At 42.7% G+C, this 20,228-nt stretch overlaps 1 protein-coding gene across 2 annotated transcripts in view; it reads left to right on the plus strand.

The window, feature by feature from the left end:
• Positions 1–20,228, plus strand: part of SRGAP3 (SLIT-ROBO Rho GTPase activating protein 3) — a 179,453-nt gene that overhangs the window by 146,037 nt on the left and 13,188 nt on the right. Inside the window, exons 12-18 of one of the 2 annotated variants that reach the window (XM_035106571.3) lie at positions 1,252–1,282; positions 1,916–1,976; positions 3,366–3,443; positions 5,538–5,672; positions 10,823–10,928; positions 11,192–11,419; positions 14,235–14,314. In XM_035106571.3, coding sequence (XP_034962462.1) covers positions 1,252–1,282; positions 1,916–1,976; positions 3,366–3,443; positions 5,538–5,672; positions 10,823–10,928; positions 11,192–11,419; positions 14,235–14,314 — 719 coding nt within the window. The remainder of the gene's footprint in view (positions 1–1,251; positions 1,283–1,915; positions 1,977–3,365; positions 3,444–5,537; positions 5,673–10,822; positions 10,929–11,191; positions 11,420–14,234; positions 14,315–20,228) is intronic. The other variant, XM_035106570.3, reaches the window with a different exon arrangement.

The following is a 20,228-nucleotide window of genomic DNA, read 5'->3' on the forward strand; positions in this document are numbered from 1 at the left end:
ATGAAAGCCATCACTTTGGGCAAACAAAAGCCATTCCAGTACAAAAGCAAACTCTAGAACCACTATGAAATAGGCCAAGATAATTTGCGTCATCCAACCACACCTGAAACTGACCAGCCACTACTTTTTAGCTGGTTCCTAGTGATTATAAACATGGTAGGACTATTAAATGTTTCTTTTAAAAATTTCCAGTTAAATTAAGCTTTATATTTTAATATTAATTAAATCAACCTATTCAGTGTTGCGCCAAAGGAACTAATGCCACTAGAAATCTATCTGAAGAGGGTTGACCCACTTCCAATAAAGAGATTCCTGACGGAAACTAGTGGTGGTGAATTTTCAAGCAATAAGATTGCAGTGTCATATCAAAACCAAAGCAGCAGTTCTATGTTTTCCTAGAAGCAATGGCTGCTTCAGGGTAAGAAGAAAAAGAAAGCTTGCCTCCATTTAAACTGAGCTTTCTTAATAACGCCAGAGAGAAATATTACTCTGAAGTGACAATTCTATTTGCTCTCCTGTGAATGTTTCTTATGCCCCAGGCCCCAAAATGCATGGTTAAGTATGTCCTAAAGTATGCTCCTTAAAAAGAAAGAAAGAAAAAAGTTGAGGTATATTCACTATGGGTCTCAGCCACAGAAAACAACAACAAAGAAATATCTTCCCATTAGGAAAGGTTTGCTTTATGTATAGATTGATATTAATACTTTACATTGTTTTCCACACAGAAGGCCTTCAAAGAAGCTTACAAAATAAAAAGTCAAACTAAAATCTAAGTATAAAACAATGCACATATTAAAATTAAACCAGAGCAGCAAAAAATAATAATCCAAACCACCCACATAGAGGAAGAACTGTGTCACAGAAACATACTTCCAACAGCCTACTAAGGCATGCCCATAACTTGACAGGCAAAATCTTCACTTTCTTGCCAGCAGGGCTGTGAGATTGTCTTGCTTTTGCCTGTGAATGTGGAGATCTGAAAGGGGGGGGGGGCGTCTGTTGGAAGAACTAAATATGGGGATGAGGAGAACGCAATAAATTATTATAAGAGTAATCTGAAAGTTGGTCACTGAGGACAAGAGATTGCATACTAAGCAGTTATATGGGGTGTTGGAGCTTCAACTAGATCCTTCTAAGCTGCCATTGCATTTGAGCTTTCATAGCCTCTGGAAGTTATGCTTACTTTAACTGATCTTATTCTTGCTTAACCTTTTCTTTTTTCCCTACTTTGCTGCTTTGTTTGCTTATCAGAGGAAGAAGGAATGCTCGAACCAGAAACCAGGTATTTACTAGTAGAGGCCCCCCTTTCTGGAAAAAAAAATCATATATGTTTATATAATATGAGCACAATCTAAATTTAAGGGAGACAATTGTAATCCCATGCCAAAAATACGCTATACTCACATTAAGTTTTTAGCGATGGATACAAAAGCCAAAACTCATGCAAGGATAACTTTTCCCCTTGCCTTCCTCTGTGATTCAGGCTAGCATTTCAAAATTGTTTACTTCAAGGCAACAGTTCTTGGTTTGAAAACATTTGAATGGTACAACCAAGCAATAGTGCATTTTTACAGAAGGCCTGGCTCATAGCTACATTTCTGTAAAGTGATAGTTATGATCCAGCTGCATAATACCCCATACGTTGCTTCAGACTAAATCATATTGATTCCAGGGACCAGCTTCTAATTTATGATTTTTTCTCAAAGCTGACAGTATGTAGGATATGTGAAGCGCTGTTTCAAAAACTTGCAGCGATTGTTATCTTAATTTATTGCTAACTCTATGATTAAACTAATGGTGCTCTTTTTCCAACCTGAGACTTTTTGTGCAGTCTTTGCTAGAATGTGTTTTCTAAACCACTGACTTCATCAAATCAGTATGCTCAATTTTTCTTTATTTGATTGTTATTTCAAAGGATTCAGGACAGGCTATTCCACTTGTGGTCGAAAGTTGCATTCGGTACATCAACTTATATGGTAAGTTCTTTTGGTAGCCTCCCCGTTGGCTATAGATTTTCTAAGAAACTCTCTCTGTTCAAGAACTTCTTCTGTCTGAAATGCAAACAGAAAATGCTTGTTTCATTGCTTAATCATATGGGCCTGAGGATAGCTGTCAAGTTTCCCCCTTTCTCATGAGGAAGCCTATTCAGCATAAGGGAATTTCCCGTTTAAAAAGGGAGAACTTGACAGCTATGGGCCTGAGTCATAATTATTGTTATTTTATATAGCATTGATTTAGCATCAACACAATAACATTTTGTGTATGATAAATTATTGGGTTGTATGTGCTCTTGCTGGCTTTTGTGGACCTCAGTCCAGACACGTTTGAAAGAAATCAACTGATGCCTTTCCATCTATTGCAGTGTATCCAAGATCATGATAAAGTATCAGCATTGTTCTAGTGCAGGGTAGGTGATGTAAGGTCCATTAACCATATTCAGCTTATTCAAGGTTTTCTCTGTTGGACTGGCTGGATGCATAGGAGTGGTGGGAGGTACTAGCAGAGGAAGAAGGCTCAGAGCCAGAGGATTCGTGGTGGGATGATGATGGGAGAAGAGGGAGCAGACTGGGAGGAGGGTGTGTTAGAAGCTGAAGAGGTAACAGGACTTAGTGAGCAAGAAGAGGCTGCAGAGAGCCGGCCAGAAGCAGAAGCGGAGGCTGGAGACCAGAGGGGGCCAAGAGGCAGAGATGAGACAGGCCGCTGCAGAATCCAGGGAGTCTCCGCCTCCTGCTTCGACCAGCTCCCCTTCCTCCAGTCTCCCAGAACACACAGGGAAGTGAAGAGGGTGGAGCAGAGAAATGCAATGCGTCAGAGTCTCAGATTACTTGGGAAGGATCAGGGGAGGAGGAGGCGTAGAGACCTATGGGAAGGCAGGGACCTTCAGTCCTCGCAACTGCCTCATTGGGGCAAGATATACTGAGAAGAGTTGCTGTGCTCACTAGGCCTGAGCTGTTTTGTTTCTTTGAATAAAGAATTAATTTCACTGACACCTTGTGAGTTATTGCTGATCTGCTCTCAATACCCGCCCTGACACCTGCCAAACAACAGCTATCTAGATCATAGCAATGCACACACTGGTTTGTAGGCTGGGTGGAAGCCTTGGTAGACTGCAGATAACAGATGAGCCTTCAGTTGCTTGCCCTAGTACTAGAGCATTTAGAAGTGAAAATCAATCTTAATTTACATTTTTCTCAATTATGTTTTTATTCTATTATTATTATTATTATTATTATTATTATTATTATTATTATTATTATTATACCGCATTATACCCGTAGGTCTCAGGGCGGTTAGCAATGAAAATAAATGACTGATATTCAAAATACTGCAATAAGCCTTTCTTTTACCTCTTGTTTTATGTCCAGGTCTACAACAACAGGGTATTTTTAGAGTTCCTGGATCTCAGGTTGAAGTCAATGATATCAAGAACTCATTTGAGAGAGGTATGTGAGAAGTCTGTGTTTCTTGCAAAATGATGTGAAGGTGTTTTCCTTTCACCTTGTAGTGCAACACACAAGCTCTAGTAAAGGGTGATGCAGACAAGAATCTGTTCTATTCTATTTCCCACATAGCAGAATGTTGTAGCCCAGGTTGCAACACATGAATACTGTTTCACCTCTGGATCTTTCAAAGCCTAAGGCTGAGCTTTTACTGGCACAAGTTTTTTAAGCGAAAGCCTCATAAGCTGTTTTCAGTGCCAGAAATCAGCCCAACCAAGAAGACACAAGTCTTGACCATACGCAGAGTGTCTTTTCTTCTTCTTGTGAAATGAGTGTTATAAAACGAGTGTTATAAATATCTATTCAATTCTAGGCAAGTTTCTTTCAGAAATATAAAATATAAAATACGACCAGATGCTAACACCTGCAAATGAAAGATAAATACTTCAGCATGCATTTTCCTGTCCTACGGTACATATTTTTAATGTGTGTTTGGAGCCAAATACTAAAGTCAGAGAAGTTTAAAATTTGATGGATAACTACACTCTAATCCATGTATGTTTAGTTCCGAAGGTACAAATTAAGTCAGTTTGCTTAAAAATAAAGACTGAACTAAGTTACCTTCCATCCCCGTATCTACAATAATTATGTTATAATCATGTTATGATGAAATTCTGTTCACAGCAGTTTGTTGCCTGTATTGTTTCATAAGACCAAACTCTAAACCAGGCATCCCCAAACTTTGACCCTCCAGATGTTTTGGACTACAATTCCCATCTTCCCTGACCACTGGTCCTGTTAGCTAGGGATCATGGGAGTTGTAGGCCAAAACATCTGGAGGGCCACAGTTTGGGGATGCCTGCTCTAAACTATTGGGCATATTACATGCTGAGCAGAGTTGCCGTATTTTTCTGTGAATAAGACACCCCCACGTATAACAAGACCCTTTTTTTGGAACCCAAATTTAAGAAATCAATATTTTAAACATCAAACAGAACAACTTTGATATTTTATTCAAAAATTCAAAAAAATATGTATCAAAAAATTCACTGGCACCAGCATGGTAACCCCCGATGGTCATGGAAATCCCCAATGATGCCTGGGCTGGGGTGGGGTGCGTGGGCAGTAGCGGACCACCAGCACCTGAAAAGTTGTTGAGCTTTTTGGGGGAGATTGCTCAAGCCGGGCACCTGGAAAGGACAGTGGCTACGGCTTCTTCCCGGCAGCCATGGGAAGATTCTTTTTTAAAAACTCCTATGCATTCACCATTGTATATAAGACACCCACACCCACGCCCAATTTTTGAATACCATAAATAAATGTAGCAAAAAACATTGTCTTATATATTGAAACAACAACAACAACAACAGTACCTTCATGAATCATCCCTAAAATAGGGAGGATGAAAGAATATCAAATGACAGTACTCACTGGCTTAAAATTTTCTCTATGACTCCACATTATCCTGATGTCAGTGACCTCTGATGTGTTATAAGCCATACCTGCCAAGTTCGGGACCTAAAGATCCGGGATCGGCAGCGCGCGCATGACCGAAAGTTGCGTGACGCAACTTCCGGTGGTGCTTCGCCCTTCTATGGGCACCAGAAAATGGCGGCGCCAACGCCGGAAGTCGCTTCCGCGCATGACCGGAAGCACGTAAAAGCGACTTCCGGCGCCGGCGCCGCCATTTTCTGATGCCCATAGAAGGGCAAATCGCCACCGGAAGTCGCGTCACGCAACTTCCGGTCATGCGCGGAAGCGACTTCCGGCGCCGCCATTTTCTGGTGCCCATAGAAGGGCAAAGCGGCACCAGAAAAATGGCCGCTGGGCCGAAACCGATTTAAGGGACAATACCGGGATTTTAACCTAAACGGGAGACCGCCGGGAAACGGTAAGAAAAAAGGGGTTTTCCCGGCGGATACGGGATACTTGGCAGCTATGTTATAAGCTAGTGTTGTGCCATTTAAAACAATACTATATTAAATGACTGGATGAAAGAATTACTCTGATCTTTCCCTTGCTTATTAAGTGCTCTGGATTTTCTGCCTAATCCAGAAGTGGGATTTAATGGTATAAACTTTTTATTTATTCATCCAGGTGAAGATCCCCTTGCTGATGATCAAAATGAACGTGACATTAATTCTGTTGCTGGGGTCTTAAAGCTGTATTTCCGAGGACTGGAAAATCCACTCTTTCCTAAGGAAAGATTTCAAGACTTGATCTCTACTATAAGTAAGTACAAGTCAGTGATTTGTAATGAACCATGCCAGTGAACAGTGCAAGTCATGGTATCGGTTATTCTCTAATTTACTTCTGTATCAGGAGGTTTTTAATGGTTGGTGTTTTACTATGTTTTTATATGTGTTGGAAGGCGCCCAGAGTGGCTGGGACAACCCAGCCATATGGGTGGGGTATAAATAATAAAGTTGTTATTGTTATGGTATTAGTATTAGAAACCATGTTCTAGCAACAATAGTAGGTCCACTTTTCTTCCTTTACATTCTTGTTGCTTTCTCTCCTAACTATTCTCTGCCCCTACTTTTCTACTACATTGCCAGGGAGTACCTAATGCAGTGATGGGCAACCTTTTGAGCTTGGTGTGTCAAAATTCACCAAAAAACCGAGCATAACTCGGGTGGTGTGTCACTTCGAGAAAAAACACCATAATTCCGCGATATTTATAGTTAAAATAACAAAAAGGTATAATTGTAATATATAACTGTATTTAATAAACCAAAAGCTAATTATTTAACTTACCTGCTTAGTTCAGTTCATTAATATGAACAGAGAGATCAGTAAAAAAACATCAGGGTGTTGACCCACTTATCATCATTGAGCTGAGGAAAGTTTCCCAGATCCTTATCCTCAAGAAATACCTTAATTTCTTCAAAGCACTCCACAAAGCACTTTTTTGGGCTTTTTAAAAATAGTTTGGGGGGCGCAAAGTTGCTTTGCTTTTTGGGGGGGATGCCCCAAAGCTGCTGAGCTTTTTTTGGGGGGGGAGAGAACAGGCAGGGCAGTCTTAAGCCTACCTGGCGCCATGGTGCAAGGATCCCTCCGGCGCCCCCCCCACACGCCCACCTTTCCCTTTCCACCCTGCGGAACTCCCTGCCTCTTGAGAACAGGCCGGCGCCTTCCTTCTGCTGTGCTCGCTTTGGCACCTGCTGGGTAACGGAAGGACGACCCCGGGCGCTCGGAAACGCCATGCGGAACTTACTTTTTGTGAGGCGATGCCTTTGTCATGTTTTTTTTAAATCTTCCTCCTATTTTCCCCCTGCCAACTGCTTGGAGGTTCCTGCTGCTTTTTGGGGGTGGGTGGGGAGTGTTTTGTGAAATAAATGCATGAGGGTGAGCAGGGCTGAGGGATCCTGCCTGGCCTCACAGACAGGCCACCCGTGCACCTTCCACCCACCACATGTGGTTGGCCGAGCTTGGCGAGGCGGAAGGCCTCGGGGGGGGGGATGCGGGGCCCGGGTAAGGCAGCGAGAGCCCCTACGGCCGCCGGGAGATGTAACGCGGACCCCGCCCGCGCAACCATTGCCCTCGGCACCGCTTCCCTTTTGCGACTCTCACTCAAAGCGAGGCATGGAGCTCACTGCGCAGGGCAGGAGTCGCGTGCCCACAGCACACGCATGTGCAGCAAGGGCCCTCCCGACTCCTTCCCAATTGCCCCTTTACCCTCCTCCTCCTCCTCGCGCCTGTCAATCAAAGAGAGGCGCGGAGCTCACTGGGCATGACAGGAAGCGCCGAAGGGAGGCTTGCTGGCAGCTTTTCCACGACGGCGCCTGCAGCCCGAGAAGAGGCGGGTGAGGGTGGCGCTGCCGGTGGCGAGCCTCCCTTCGGCACTTCCTGTCATGCCCAGTGAGCTCCGCGCCTCTCTTTGAGTGACAGGTGCGAGGAGGAGGAGGAGGGTAAAGGGGCGTCTGGGAAGGAGTCGGGAGGTTGCTGCGTGTGCCAGCAGTGAGGGCTCTGCTCTGTGTGTCACTGCTGATACGCGTGTCATAGGTACGCCATCACTGACCTAATGGAATCAGTACTATAGCATTATATCTCTGTCTGTCTCTATCTGTCTGTATATCTATCTATCATCTATCTATCTGTCTGTCTGTCTGTCTGTCTGTCTGTCTAATCTAGTAGTGAACTTAAGTGCTTGAGTAGTGAACTCAAGTGCCATCAGAAATGTAGCAAAAATTTCTCTGCTGAGAAATGAGAGTGGAGTATTAGCAGGCTTGGCGAAATGCCAAGATTTCCAGAAATACAAAAAGAAAAACCCTTTAGAAAAAAACAGGAGAACACCTGCCCGTAAGAGCCCAGTTAGGAGGAGCATGCACAGTAGCCATGGAGTGCCTATTGAGGGGGGAGCAGAAGGTGCGTCTGTGTTAATGGAATATCCTGGAAGAGTGCATGACTGACTGATTGGAAGACTGGCCAGGAGCACTCCACATTGGTTCAGGGTTCTGTGTGTGTGATAATTTCAGTGTAACAGATTTATGCGGTGTATTATATTCTGACACTGTTTCAAAAGGAAGAGCGGATATTTTGCGTTTGAGAGCTGCTCCCACCCGAACTCCCACCATCCGGTTTGAACAAAAAATGTAAAAGGTTAGAGCAAAAAATAAAAAAATAAAATACAGCAGCCTTCTTCTCTTTGGAGCTTATACTGCAGACTGCCGCCCATCAGAATGCTGATTTGATTTCCCTTGGCCGATGCTAACTTAAGCTGGGAGACTTTTGGCAGCCTATAACGTTGTACATGTCACAGGGCATTTGCATGCCCTGAGAGTCTGCAGTGCCACACAATCCACTGTTTATTATGTGGTTGGGAGGGAAGGCTCACTCTCAAAACAAACAGGAAGTTCCCTGTCACTTGAGCTGGAATGAAGACTGGAATTTGCATGAAACTCTGATGTGGAAAACAGCAGCAAAATATGAATACAAATTCATGCAACCTAATGCCATGCAGTGCCCAGTCAAGATGGACCAATTAAAATTGCATACCAATGTTCAAGCTACTTTTGAATAAGGGCTCTTTTATATTCATAAAGCCAGCTTGCGAATATTTTTTACATATCATTTATTTCTTGTTAGCTGTTTTGATAACCATTATGTTCTAAATGCAGTATGGAAAAAGATATTTAAATAAAATAAATCAAATGTTGACTTTTTCAAATTAATTTTTCAATTTAAAATTATTCTTTACTCTTTTTGAACCAATATTAATGCACAAAATGCTTTTTGTTAATGAATCCTAGGGCCTCCTAGGGAAAATATAGCTGAACGAGTATACTTACATTGGAAAGGTTGCTGTTTGGCTCCATAAGAAAAAAAATCCACAGTTGGACAATGTCTTTATTAGGACCAACCAATATGTCACAAAACCCACGCCCCGCCCCCCTTCTCAAAAACGCTTTGTATTCTACAAATACCATAACCAAACAATATAAGAACAGGAAAGTAACGGGAACAAAAATAAAATTCACTAATTCACTTCAGAGCTGTTGGTGTACTTCAGGAAGTCAAAAGAAACAAAGATATATTACAAGAAGGGTCAGAAATTGATTCTAAAATGGAATGCTAAAAATTGGCCGTAGAGTTAATTTACAATCTCTAAAGTGGGCAGAACATAATCATATATGCTCGCAACAAAAGCACTAAGTATCCTGAAGTGATTATTGGATTTTACTCCCATCCCTGCTGACAACACAAGCTTTGAGACTGTGCTGTTTCTGACTCAACCTCAAATTGCTGGAAAAGCTGGGCTGAACATTTTGTCCCACATCTGGTATATACAAGTGAATCCTGCAACAAAAAGTTGCAGTGTGCAGTGCTATGCCTAAATACAGAATACTCCATTCTATTACATCCCTCTTTGGTTTTGACCCTCCCCCCCCCCCAGCAGTTGACATGCCTTGCCCATTGCGCATACCTGGTCTCCTCCAGATTGTGGTAGGGTTTGCCCCCTTAGCTTTTTTTTGTACTTACTTCTTCAAAAGGGTGTTCCCCAACCTCCTGATACTTCCCTCATGTATGGATGGTGTTTTAACTATATAGCGATAGGAACTTAGAGAATGACTTTACTTTTGACACAAGAAATATGGCACTTCAGCAAGATGTAGCAGAAAGGAATACTTCTATTCAGAGTCTCAGTCCTTCCGTTTCACACACACCTGCATTAGTCAGTGCAACAAAATTGTTGCCTCAGGGAACTTGTTACACAAAGTGGTAGGAGGGGGGACACAAGGAAAATGAAAAAGTACAGAGTCAGGTTGAATGTTGCATCCACAAGGTCAGTTTGTGGTCTCACTTTTAAGGCAGAGACTCTTGATAGGTGCTGTAGAAACCTGGCTATACACCTAGGATTCTGTGATAGATTAGGTGATAGAGAAACAATAGCCCCCCCTTTTTTAAAAAACCAACCAAACCAAAACCAGGCTGTTTACCCAGATTTGTCCCAGGCCTTAAGCAAAACACACAGGTTCCTTGTCAGGCAGAGAACAGAGTAACAGCACCAAAGCTAGAAATGAGTTTTGCTTGGTGTGTTAGGTAAACGTATCAATTGAAGCTCAAGTGTCTAGTACAGTGGTACCTCTAGATACACACACCTCCGGTTGCATATCCTTCAGGGCGAACGCGGCAAAACCGGAAGTATTTTTCCGGGTTTCGCCGTGTGCGCAGAAGCGCTCTACCGTGCTGTGCGCATGTGCAGAAGCGGTCCCTCCGGTTGCGGAAACCTCGGAATCCGACCAGAGCTCCGGAACGGATCCCATCCGCAACCAGAGGTACCACTGTATTCCCTTGTTGCTGGAAATGATAGAATTGTCAAAATGCAAAGTCCATCTCCAGGCTGCAAAAAATTATTCCCCTCTGGCTATAGATTCAACCCTAATACTCATTGTCCTCTTTTGTTAGAAGTGCTCTGGAAAGTAAAGCCCACCGTTGTAGCTGGCCACTGTACTTGTAAATGAGTGAGCCCCACTGATGATTGTTGGGAGTTTTCCTGAAAAAAGCATATGATAGGCTGTTACACCCAGTATGTACTATTGATGTATTCTCCCACAGCTTTAAATCATTGTTCTGTTCTCCACGGTAAGCATATACAAGACCACTTATTGGGCTTGTTATCAGACTGCGGTGCACTTTAGTTGGGTGGAGCCCCACTGCAGAAATGTTCCCCATTCCCCGTAAAGTTTTATGACCTCAAATAAGAACCTGACTCACAGATAGAGGCAAGTGCAGGAAATAGCTGTTGAGGGCTGAAGTCAACTACCTCTGCTTGCGTCTGTAAGAGAAACATGAGCAACAAAACTCCTTGGAGTTGGTCTGCTAATTGTGTGTGCCTGATTGTGAACCTCAATGGACTGATGTACATTCTTATGTTGCAGAAATTGAAAGTGTTGCAGAAAGAGTGCACCAGATCCAGCAAATCGTTATTACCTTGCCACGGGCCGTCATCATTGTCATGAGATATCTCTTTGCTTTCCTCAACCAGTGAGTCTTTTCGCCTGCTGCTTACTATTTAATGGAGCCGTAAATTCCCTTCCCTTGTAAACTGCCTTCCTTTTCGCTTCTCCTCCTCCTCCCTCTTTCCTGTTCAAACCCAGTCCTTGGGCGGTAAGGGGGGGATGCCACTTGACCCTTGATATCTGCGATGGCTGCCTTTCGCCCAGCTGGAGGAAATGCCTGTGGAGCACCTGTTTGTGTTTAATAGTTGATGGCTTGGTGATGCCGCTGTGGGTTGCTTGTATTTGCAGCTTGTCACAGTACAGTGATGAGAACATGATGGATCCGTACAACCTGGCCATCTGCTTTGGACCAACTTTGATGCATATTCCAGACGGGCAGGATCCAGTGTCCTGCCAGGCTCATGTCAACGAGGTCATCAAAACTATCATAACCAATCATGAAGCCATCTTCCCTAGCCTCAGGGAGCTGGAAGGACCCGTTTATGAAAAATGCATGACTGGTGGCGAAGAGTACTGGTAAGGAGATCAGGATTAAAATGTACATTTGGTATATTTGAGTATATATATATTTAATAAATAAATGAATGAATTAGACTTGACACAATTCATGCTGTGGTCCTCTATGCCTGCTATTTGTATTGGTGCTAATGAGAACTTCTTCTTGGATGCAAATAGCAGGTGCAGGAGGTCTGATCCAGGTTGGGTTTAAAGCCCCTTATCCCTGCAGGCAGAATAGAATGCTAATTCAGATCATTTCTCTGTGTCTGCAGTTTACTTTTAAGAAACCAATTGCTATTTGAGCTAGGAGATAGTAATTTATGCTATCAGGAAATACAGGGGCAAAAATACTTTGACGCATCTGCTTTTTAAAAAATGCAGTACAGAAACTCCTTTTGTTTTAAAGTCTCTTTGGCTGCTATCCTAACCCCACTTACCTGGCAGTGCATCCCATCGAATTCAATGGGATATACCTCTGAGGAAACATAGTCAGGATTGCACTGTTACCGGTAGTAGCCAGAACAGGTTTGAAATAGTGTTGTATCTGCTAGAAGCTAGGTAGCCAAATAGGGCCATGACCTTCTTACTTGCTGTTATTTTGTGATTATGTGCCCGGATTCCAGAGCAAAATTCCATCTAGTCCAGCATCCTACATCCCACAGGGGCTCCAACTCAATGCTTTCTGGAATCTCATAAGCAAAGCAAAAAGGCAAGAGCCCTTTCCCACTTTTATTCCATATCACATATTCAGTGGCATGCTGCCTCTGAATGTGGAGGTCCTATATAACCATCATGGTTAATACCCATTGATAAACCTACTTTCCATTTAACATACCTATTCTATTCCTCTTTGGAGCAGGGGGAATGACTTCCATGTCTTCAGAAACCTACCAGTCTCTTCCTATACTCCTTCAAGTAGGGCTAACATTAGATGCAACCTAAGCATATTTTTATTTATTAATGTAAATGTTTGAGCTGCCCTTTCATCAAAGAACAAACAAACAAGATGGTGTGCAACGTAAAAAGATAACCTTACAATAACCTCAATAAAGACTGGTTGGGTTTTTTTTTTACTTTTAAAAAAATCATGTTCCAAGTCCTGTCTGACCCGTACAGTTTTCCAATGATGTCTAAAAGAGGGCAGGGATGACTCATTCAGATCCTCTGGTAGGGAATTCCACAGCACAGGGCCTGCCATGCTAAAGGCTTGTTGTTGTTTAGTCGTTTAGTCGTGTCTGACTCTTCGTGACCCCATGGACCAGAGCACGCCAGGCACTCCTGTCTTGCACTGCCTCCCGCAGTTTGGTCAAACTCATGTTCGTAGCTTTGAGAACACTGTCCAACCATCTTGTCCTCTGTCGTCCCCTTCTCCTAGTGCCCTCAATCTTTCCCAACATCAGGGTCTTTTCCAAGGATTCTTCTCTTCTCATGAGGTGGCCAAAGTATTGGAGCCTCAGCTTCACGATCTGTCCTTCCAGGGAGCACTCAGGGCTGATTTCCTTCAGAATGGATAGGTTTGATCTTCTTGCAGTCCATGGGACTCTCAAGAGTCTCCTCCAGCACCATAATTCAAAAGCATCAATTCTTCGGCGATCTGCCTTCTTTATTGTCCAGCTCTCACTTCCATACATCACTACTGGGAAAACCATAGCTTTAACTATACGGACCTTTGTCGGCAAGGTGATGTCTCTGCTTTTTAAGATGCTGTCTAGGTTTGTCATTGCTTTTCTCCCAAGAAGCAGGCGTCTTTTAATTTCGTGACTGCTGTCACCATCTGCAGTGATCAAGGAGCCCAAGAAAGTAAAATCTCTCACTGCCTCCATTTCTTCCCCTTCTATTTGCCAGGAGGTGATGGGACCAGTGGCCATGATCTTGGGTTTTTTGATGTTGAGCTTCAGACCATATTTTGCGCTCTCCTCTTTCACCCTCATTAAAAGGTTCTTTAATTCCTCCTCGCTTTCTGCCATCAAGGTTGTGTCATCTGCATATCTGAGGTTGTTGATATTTCTTCCGGCAATCTTAATTCCGGTTTGGGATTCATCTAGTCCAGCCTTTCGCATGATTCATCATCATCATGCTAAAGGCTTAGTCCTTGGTAAAGGCTGCCCAAACCTCAAGACTCTCCTGCTACTGTGGAGATGTGTTTCCTCAGTGTGGCACCGCAGCATTTGAATTGTTCCTAAACTTGTCTGTGAAAAGGATGAAATTTGCACGCGATGCTATTACAGTTGCTGGTGATAGACCCTCTCTTCCTGTTCTCCTTACAGCCCAGCTGGGTCTTAAATGATGACCTCTGGAGCGAAGGGGCAAGTTCTGGATGGCGACAGTAGTAGCATGTGGTGCTAGTCAGAACTTGCATGGCTCTTCCTTTATTTCCTGCTCAGGAGGCAGCTGGTTCTTACAGCGGTTTTTTTATGAGGGATTGGAGCAGATGGTGATGATTGTGTTGACAGCTTGCTTGGGCCCTACTCGCCAGTCACTATTGGCCTCTGTGATGGAAGCAAAGCCCAGGAATGTTTCCACTGGATCAATAAATTCAAATGGGACCAGCTAGTAGAGAGAACATTTCCTGTCATGTGAGCTTAGGGTTTCCAGCAAACACAAATATGTGCTTCCCCGACTTATTCAGGCAGGAATAGCAAAATCTGTTCCCTGACATAAACCCGCATTGGAGATCCAGAGGTGTTTAGTTCCATATTTCATTTGCTACAAAATTAATACCTTAGATCTAGAAAATGTGGATTTATGTGTGCACTGAGTAGCAAGGAACTATCAAGTCTTTCCTCTCTCTTTTAAAGCTTATGTGTATTTACTTGACCTATCTTAATTCTAGTGACAGCCCGCACAGTGAGCCAGGCACCATTGATGAAGCAGACCATGACAATGGCACGGAGCCACACACCAGCGACGATGGTGAGTGTAGAAACTAGAGGCAGAAATGAGCCTGAGGAAGGCTATCAAGAGCTGTGTGTGGAAAACAGCAACATGCATTTAGTTCCTAATCAGATTACCCTGGACTAACATATGGCTGCTTCCAGGGGGAGATATGTCTGAGTTTGACAGTGCAAGCGGATACTGATGAAGTGCCTTGATAGATATGTAATCAAAGTAGACCATATGGGAGCATACTAGGTTACCTGTATTATTTGTGATTTCATTCCAAGGCGTTATGGGAGTTGGCCTTTATGCCCTGTTTAACAAGCTAGCCTTTCCTCCTTCCATTTGGCATGAAAGTAGCATCTCTGGATTGTTTGTTGTTTTATATTTGTTGTTCTAGTGTCATGGGAATAAAAAAATTGAGATGTTGTTGTGATAAAATAACTATTTGAGTGGCCTGTAATCTGTTATGTTCACCACCTAATATGCTTCTGATAGGCTTCCCAGGAAGAACAGTGATAGAACTTAACAATAGAAATCTGTAGTGGTTTTTATTTAATGAAAATAAGTGATGGCAGCCTTTTGAAATTGGTGGAACCTTTCCAAATGATTTGGTGAGTTTTAAATCAAGCTGTCACCACAGCCCCTCTCATTAATAACTAGTACCTCCTCAGCTTGATACTTTCTCACTATGGAATCTGCTCCTTTTTGTTTACTCTCTGCTGTATTTAAAGTGCTGGAGCAGTTAAAGGAGCTGGAGTCTATTCTTGCAAAAGGGTGTTCACATTTTTCCATTTCTAAGACAAGATCCCACTTTTGATTAAATCTGTGCTATTTTCAGGATTTGCCATGGCCACAGAAAGATTGTTGCATAGCTAGATAAGGTTTAGACAGTGGAAACCTGCTTAAAATTATGGATCAATAATAAGGGCTGAGCTGGAGGTGTTCACTTTTAGGAGGATATTTTCAGCAGTGTTACAAATCAGCTTCCCCCCCTTTATTATTTTCCGAGAATTGCTTTGAAAGTGTTCACTATTAATTTGCATTACTTCTTCTGAATTGACTTTGCCCTTAATGATGCTACCTTTGTAATGAAATATATGGTCTCATAGCATCATAAATTCACTATCTGACCCTTGACGGCTAGAATCATTCATGTGAGTAATCCAATAAACAGTACTCTTACTCTAAATTGCCTTAATTTCCATCAGCACGTAGTAAAATCTTATTGGCTATGATTGGGCTCACCAGTGTGAGGGAAAGAGAAAGGGATGGGGGTGGGATGGGGACCAATGTCACGGAATAAAAGACACTGAATATTTTCACAGCTAAAACATTTCTTCAGCTATATTCCACCCCATCCCAAAATACTTATTTTCAGCTCAAAAATATGAACAGAAGGATATTTGGCAATAGCCTTATGGAGCTTGATTGGATTCCTTCGTTCCATATTAAATTTCACACCTTCATGAGTGGGGGAAGATTTGTATTCTATCCATGCACACACCTACCCATCCATCCTTATTTTTATTTTTATTTTACAGACTGAACAAGTTTGATTTGGACACCAGTGAAATTTAATAAACGTGGAACCACATGTTGCCATTTCAATTGGCTTATCTTGCAGATTAGAAAACATTGTTACAGAATCCTGCCTGTTGCATGACTCTACATGCATGTTGTCTGCTTGCTTTGCGGTCTTTGTTCCATTAATATTCTCCCTCCAATACTGCAAATAAAGTCCAGTGCCCTATTGATGCATGTTGTGGGGAAATGACATCAATGGCTCAAAACAGTTGAAAGGCACTAAAGGCCCAAGATGGGGAGAGGGGACAAAGAATAATTCCAATAATTGAAGATGGCTGTTTAAAGGGAGGAAGGGAGGGAGATGTCAACCTTCATTTTTCACTGTTGGTGACTAACAACCTACCTCAACTGAAAAGGAAAGGCAAGCAAGCTTCCATTTAGGCAATTTTATGCTTGAATGATTATGCTAATGGTTCTGATTGGAGTTTCTGGGTGATTAACCATGACACAAGCATGGAGAAGAAGAGTTGTTTCATTTTATAAATTTACATACTCTCTTCTAGTCTCTTTCCCCTCCCCACCTAACCCACAGCCCTAGTGGGGAACATAGCTATTCTCAGATTCTGTGAGATAACCACATTAGCCACCACAGTTATCTCCAATTCTGCGAGAGTCCTTTATAGATTCTGCCTGTTACTACCAAATGTCACTTTATTTGGACTGGGTAAAGAGGTAGGATGCCTTTCCCAATATTGCCCAAGACGGGTCTTGAAGTCTGTTCCTAAAACTGTCTCTACCTTCCTGCACACAGGAACATAAGAACTGATCTGCTACACCTGCTCAAGGTTCTTTGGGTCCAGCATTCTGATTCAAACAGTGCCCAAGAAAAAAATCATAATCAAGATGATTCGGTGTGCTGTGCTTCCGGGTTGTTGTTGCCAACATACCATCCGAATTGCCTGTAATCATGGGGATTCCATTTATCTGTCAAGACTAATAGCCACTGATTAGGACCCTGCCCTTCATGAGTGCGTCAACTCTTCATTTTTTGAAGCCATTATATTCTGGAAGCAGATCAAGAATTTTTGTTTTTGTTTATTTATAGACAGGTAGATTGAAAGAAGCATTGTGCTCATGGAGAGTACATCCTATTTTTGTCTCTGGTAAACAGATTTTGACACATTTCATGTTGCTTCAGAAAAACTCTGAAATGTGTCTCATCAGAGACAATGGGAGGAGGGGTGTGCTTGCGTGTCTGTGTCTGTGTCTGTATGTACCTGTATCTTATGGGAAGTTAAAAACTTTTTCAAGTATCTTGAGCAGACCATAGTTTTTATGCTCTGTTCCATGCCAAAGCCACACCCCCTTGTCAGATTATTTTATTGTCATCTGGATATTAAGTGAAGCCCTGTTTATCAATAAACAAACAAACAAACAAACTTGTTTCCCCTTAATTAAAATGTCACATACCTAAAGTCCATTTTCCCAATTTAGTTTTGTCTTTGGACCTTTGACATGCTATTCTAGGGGTGGGAGGGGGTTGAGGGTTTTTTTTTCCTTCCAAAAAAGATAACCGAACACCTAAGAAAATGAAATTGTTCTAATGAAGTGCTTGATGGCATCTACTGGAGACCTTTTTTTAGAGTGGCCCTGGAAATGACATGTGGTTGTATAATGTTAATCTGGCACACTGTAGTGAAGATTTGTTTGCATAACTTGGTGTTGCAGGGTAGCAACTTCTTATCCCGCTTCAGCCTCTAATTTTCTTGCATGTTTATGTGAGTCACTCCAAGGGGTAAGACAAAAGTGAGAAAGATGGTCTCTCAGGAGACATCCTTAGCTTGATGGTATCCTGTGGGTAATTGGTCCTTTCAGGAGTTTCCTGAAGTGAGCGATAGTCAATCTGTCACAGGGTGGGCTTATAGAAGGTCTAATAAGTGGCATAATCAGTTGTCCAAGTGAATCAGACATTTCACTTTCTGCATTGTATAGAGGAAACGGAGGTGTATACAGGCATGCCTCTGAACAATTACATCTTTTCTGCCCTACTGATGTTGTTCATGTGGTAGCCTTGGCATAGAAGACTACGAACTCCTCCTGTATTTCTGTGTAGTCTTACCAAATCTGAGGAAAGCTTGTTGATTTCAGGATAACCGTTCTCAACTTGCAGCCTGTGTACCCTGGATCAGGTAAACAAGCTCAAAGGACACTTTCTAGAATTTCTTTCCTCTGCTCATAATTTAAAAATATATGTAAAGAAATGTGCCAAAAAGAGCCGTACACGTCTGAATAAGTCGTGGGTGAATTCCTCTGGCTTGTCTCCTAATATGCTTGGTTTTATTTCAAGCTTTCCGGTGTGTCTGAACTTTTCCCAAGAAATAAGCCCAATGTAGGAGATTTTGCCTCTAGTTTCCCCTGCTGTTTCCTCCTCACACAAAGTAGCAAGAAGTGCTAGATTTAAATAGGCTAGGCCAGAGTTTCCCAAACTTGGGTCTCCAGCTGTTTTTGGACTACAACTGACAAAATATCGGTTTTTTGCTCCATAAGAGCACCTGACCAAAAGACGCACCTAATTTTTAGAGGAGGAAAGGGGGAAAGCCGTGGGTTTTTTTTTTTGATCAGCTCACAGTTGTGCAGCTTCTTTTGCAAAGGGGGAAAGCTTCATTTTTTGAGGATCAGCTCAAAGTCGTGCAGCTTTTTTTTGCAAATGGGAAAAGCCCTGTTTTTTGGGGGGGGGGGTCAGCTCACAGTTGTGCAGCTTTTTTGCAAAGGGGGAAAGTTCCATTTTTGAGGATCAGATCAAAGTTGTTGAGCTTACCTTGCAAAGGGAAAAAAATCCTGTTTTTATGGGGTTCAACTCACAGTTCTGCAGCTTCTTTAGGAAAGGAAAGGGAGCCATTTCTACAGTTTCCAGACAGATAATCTAATCAGCCAGTCACATGTCGCTGGGGGGGGGAGCCTCCATCTGCAGAACATTCAACAATGGAGGTCTGAGCAAGGGGGCGGGCTGGGAAGGGAGCTAGCATCCCTTATCTCCCTCCCCAATCTCTTGCAATCAGCTGCTGAGCGGGGTTCCTTTCAACACCTTCTTTCCCTCTTGTTAGCCTTTAGCTCTTTCTATTAAAAAAATCCACGATCTGCCTTTCGCCCCTGGGCAATTCGGCTCCAGGGACCACGCATTCGCTCCATAAGACACACAGACATTTCTTACAGAGCGAAAAATACGGTGCACAAATTTGGAACAGTATAGGTCAGAGGGGCAGTACATTGTAACATGAAGATTCTCAATAAAGCCTGTTTTTCAGTTCGGGCAGACTGTGGGTATTGTTATATGTAGAAATCACAGTGAGATATTAGTTAGAATGGAAGATCTGTACACACTTCCCACAGCAAGGTTTTGGGCACACTTCACCCAACTGTCACTCACGTAACATCATATGATGTCAGATGTTGGGATCTCTTTTGTCTTATATAAGAACCATAGCATTAAGATCAGATCTAAGCCCTCTACCTCAGGCACCCCCAACCTTCAGCCCTCCAGAAGTTTTGGACTTCAATTCCCATCATCAATTCCCTGACCACTGGTCCTGTTAGCTAGGAATCATGGGAGTTGTAGGCCAAAACATCTGCAGGGCCACAGGTTGGGGATGCCTGCTCTACCTGCTCTTTGATACTGAAAAGGAGTGGTAGATGTTTGTGTCTGATTTAACACTGTAGTACTGGAGACAGGCTTCTTCCTGCTCCTTAACAGACAGTCTGCTCTTTAAACAGAGAATGGCTTATCTTCTATTTTAGCTCCAATCTCCACCAGCTCCCACAGATTGAACTTTGGGTCACCTGACGTCATATGTCAGGCGATTGACAGTCGAGCAGCTGCACCCACCTGTCAAAATGACCCACAGAGTGCATCCACAATGACTTTCGTAGCTTATCCCCGAAACATATTTGCAAAAAGCAAGCATCAGGAAAGGTGAACAAGTATATGAAGAATATCCGGTGCCATTTGGGGTACGTTGTCCTTTGGACAGAATGGGAAGAATTTGCAAAGATGTGGGTTTTTTGCAAAGATTCTGAGATCTGTCGTATGCTGGGGCAGCTCAAATGTGTATCTAGGTGGACTCTTGAGTTTCTTGAAAAGCATATGTAGGATGGTGGAAGAAGTGTGGAGATAACTGCAGTGGTGTCTTCACAATTGATGGTGTGCATCTGCATAACCTCAGCCTAGTATTTCATCTTCTCTCCCCCCCCCCCTGCCCCAGAAGAGATGCTACTTTATCAGTAATTCAGATTACTATAATAACATCAATTTTTTTAAATGTGGCTAAAATCATAAGCAGCTGTGAAGCTTGTCACAGCATTAAACTAAATTACGTCATGAAAAAGGATGGTGTTAGCTGTACTGTGTAAACCACCGAGGGGTTTC

Source organism: Zootoca vivipara, chromosome 2, assembly GCF_965207765.1.
Source record: "Zootoca vivipara chromosome 2, rZooViv2.hap1.1, whole genome shotgun sequence".
In the NCBI taxonomy this organism is placed as follows: domain Eukaryota; kingdom Metazoa; phylum Chordata; class Lepidosauria; order Squamata; family Lacertidae; genus Zootoca; species Zootoca vivipara.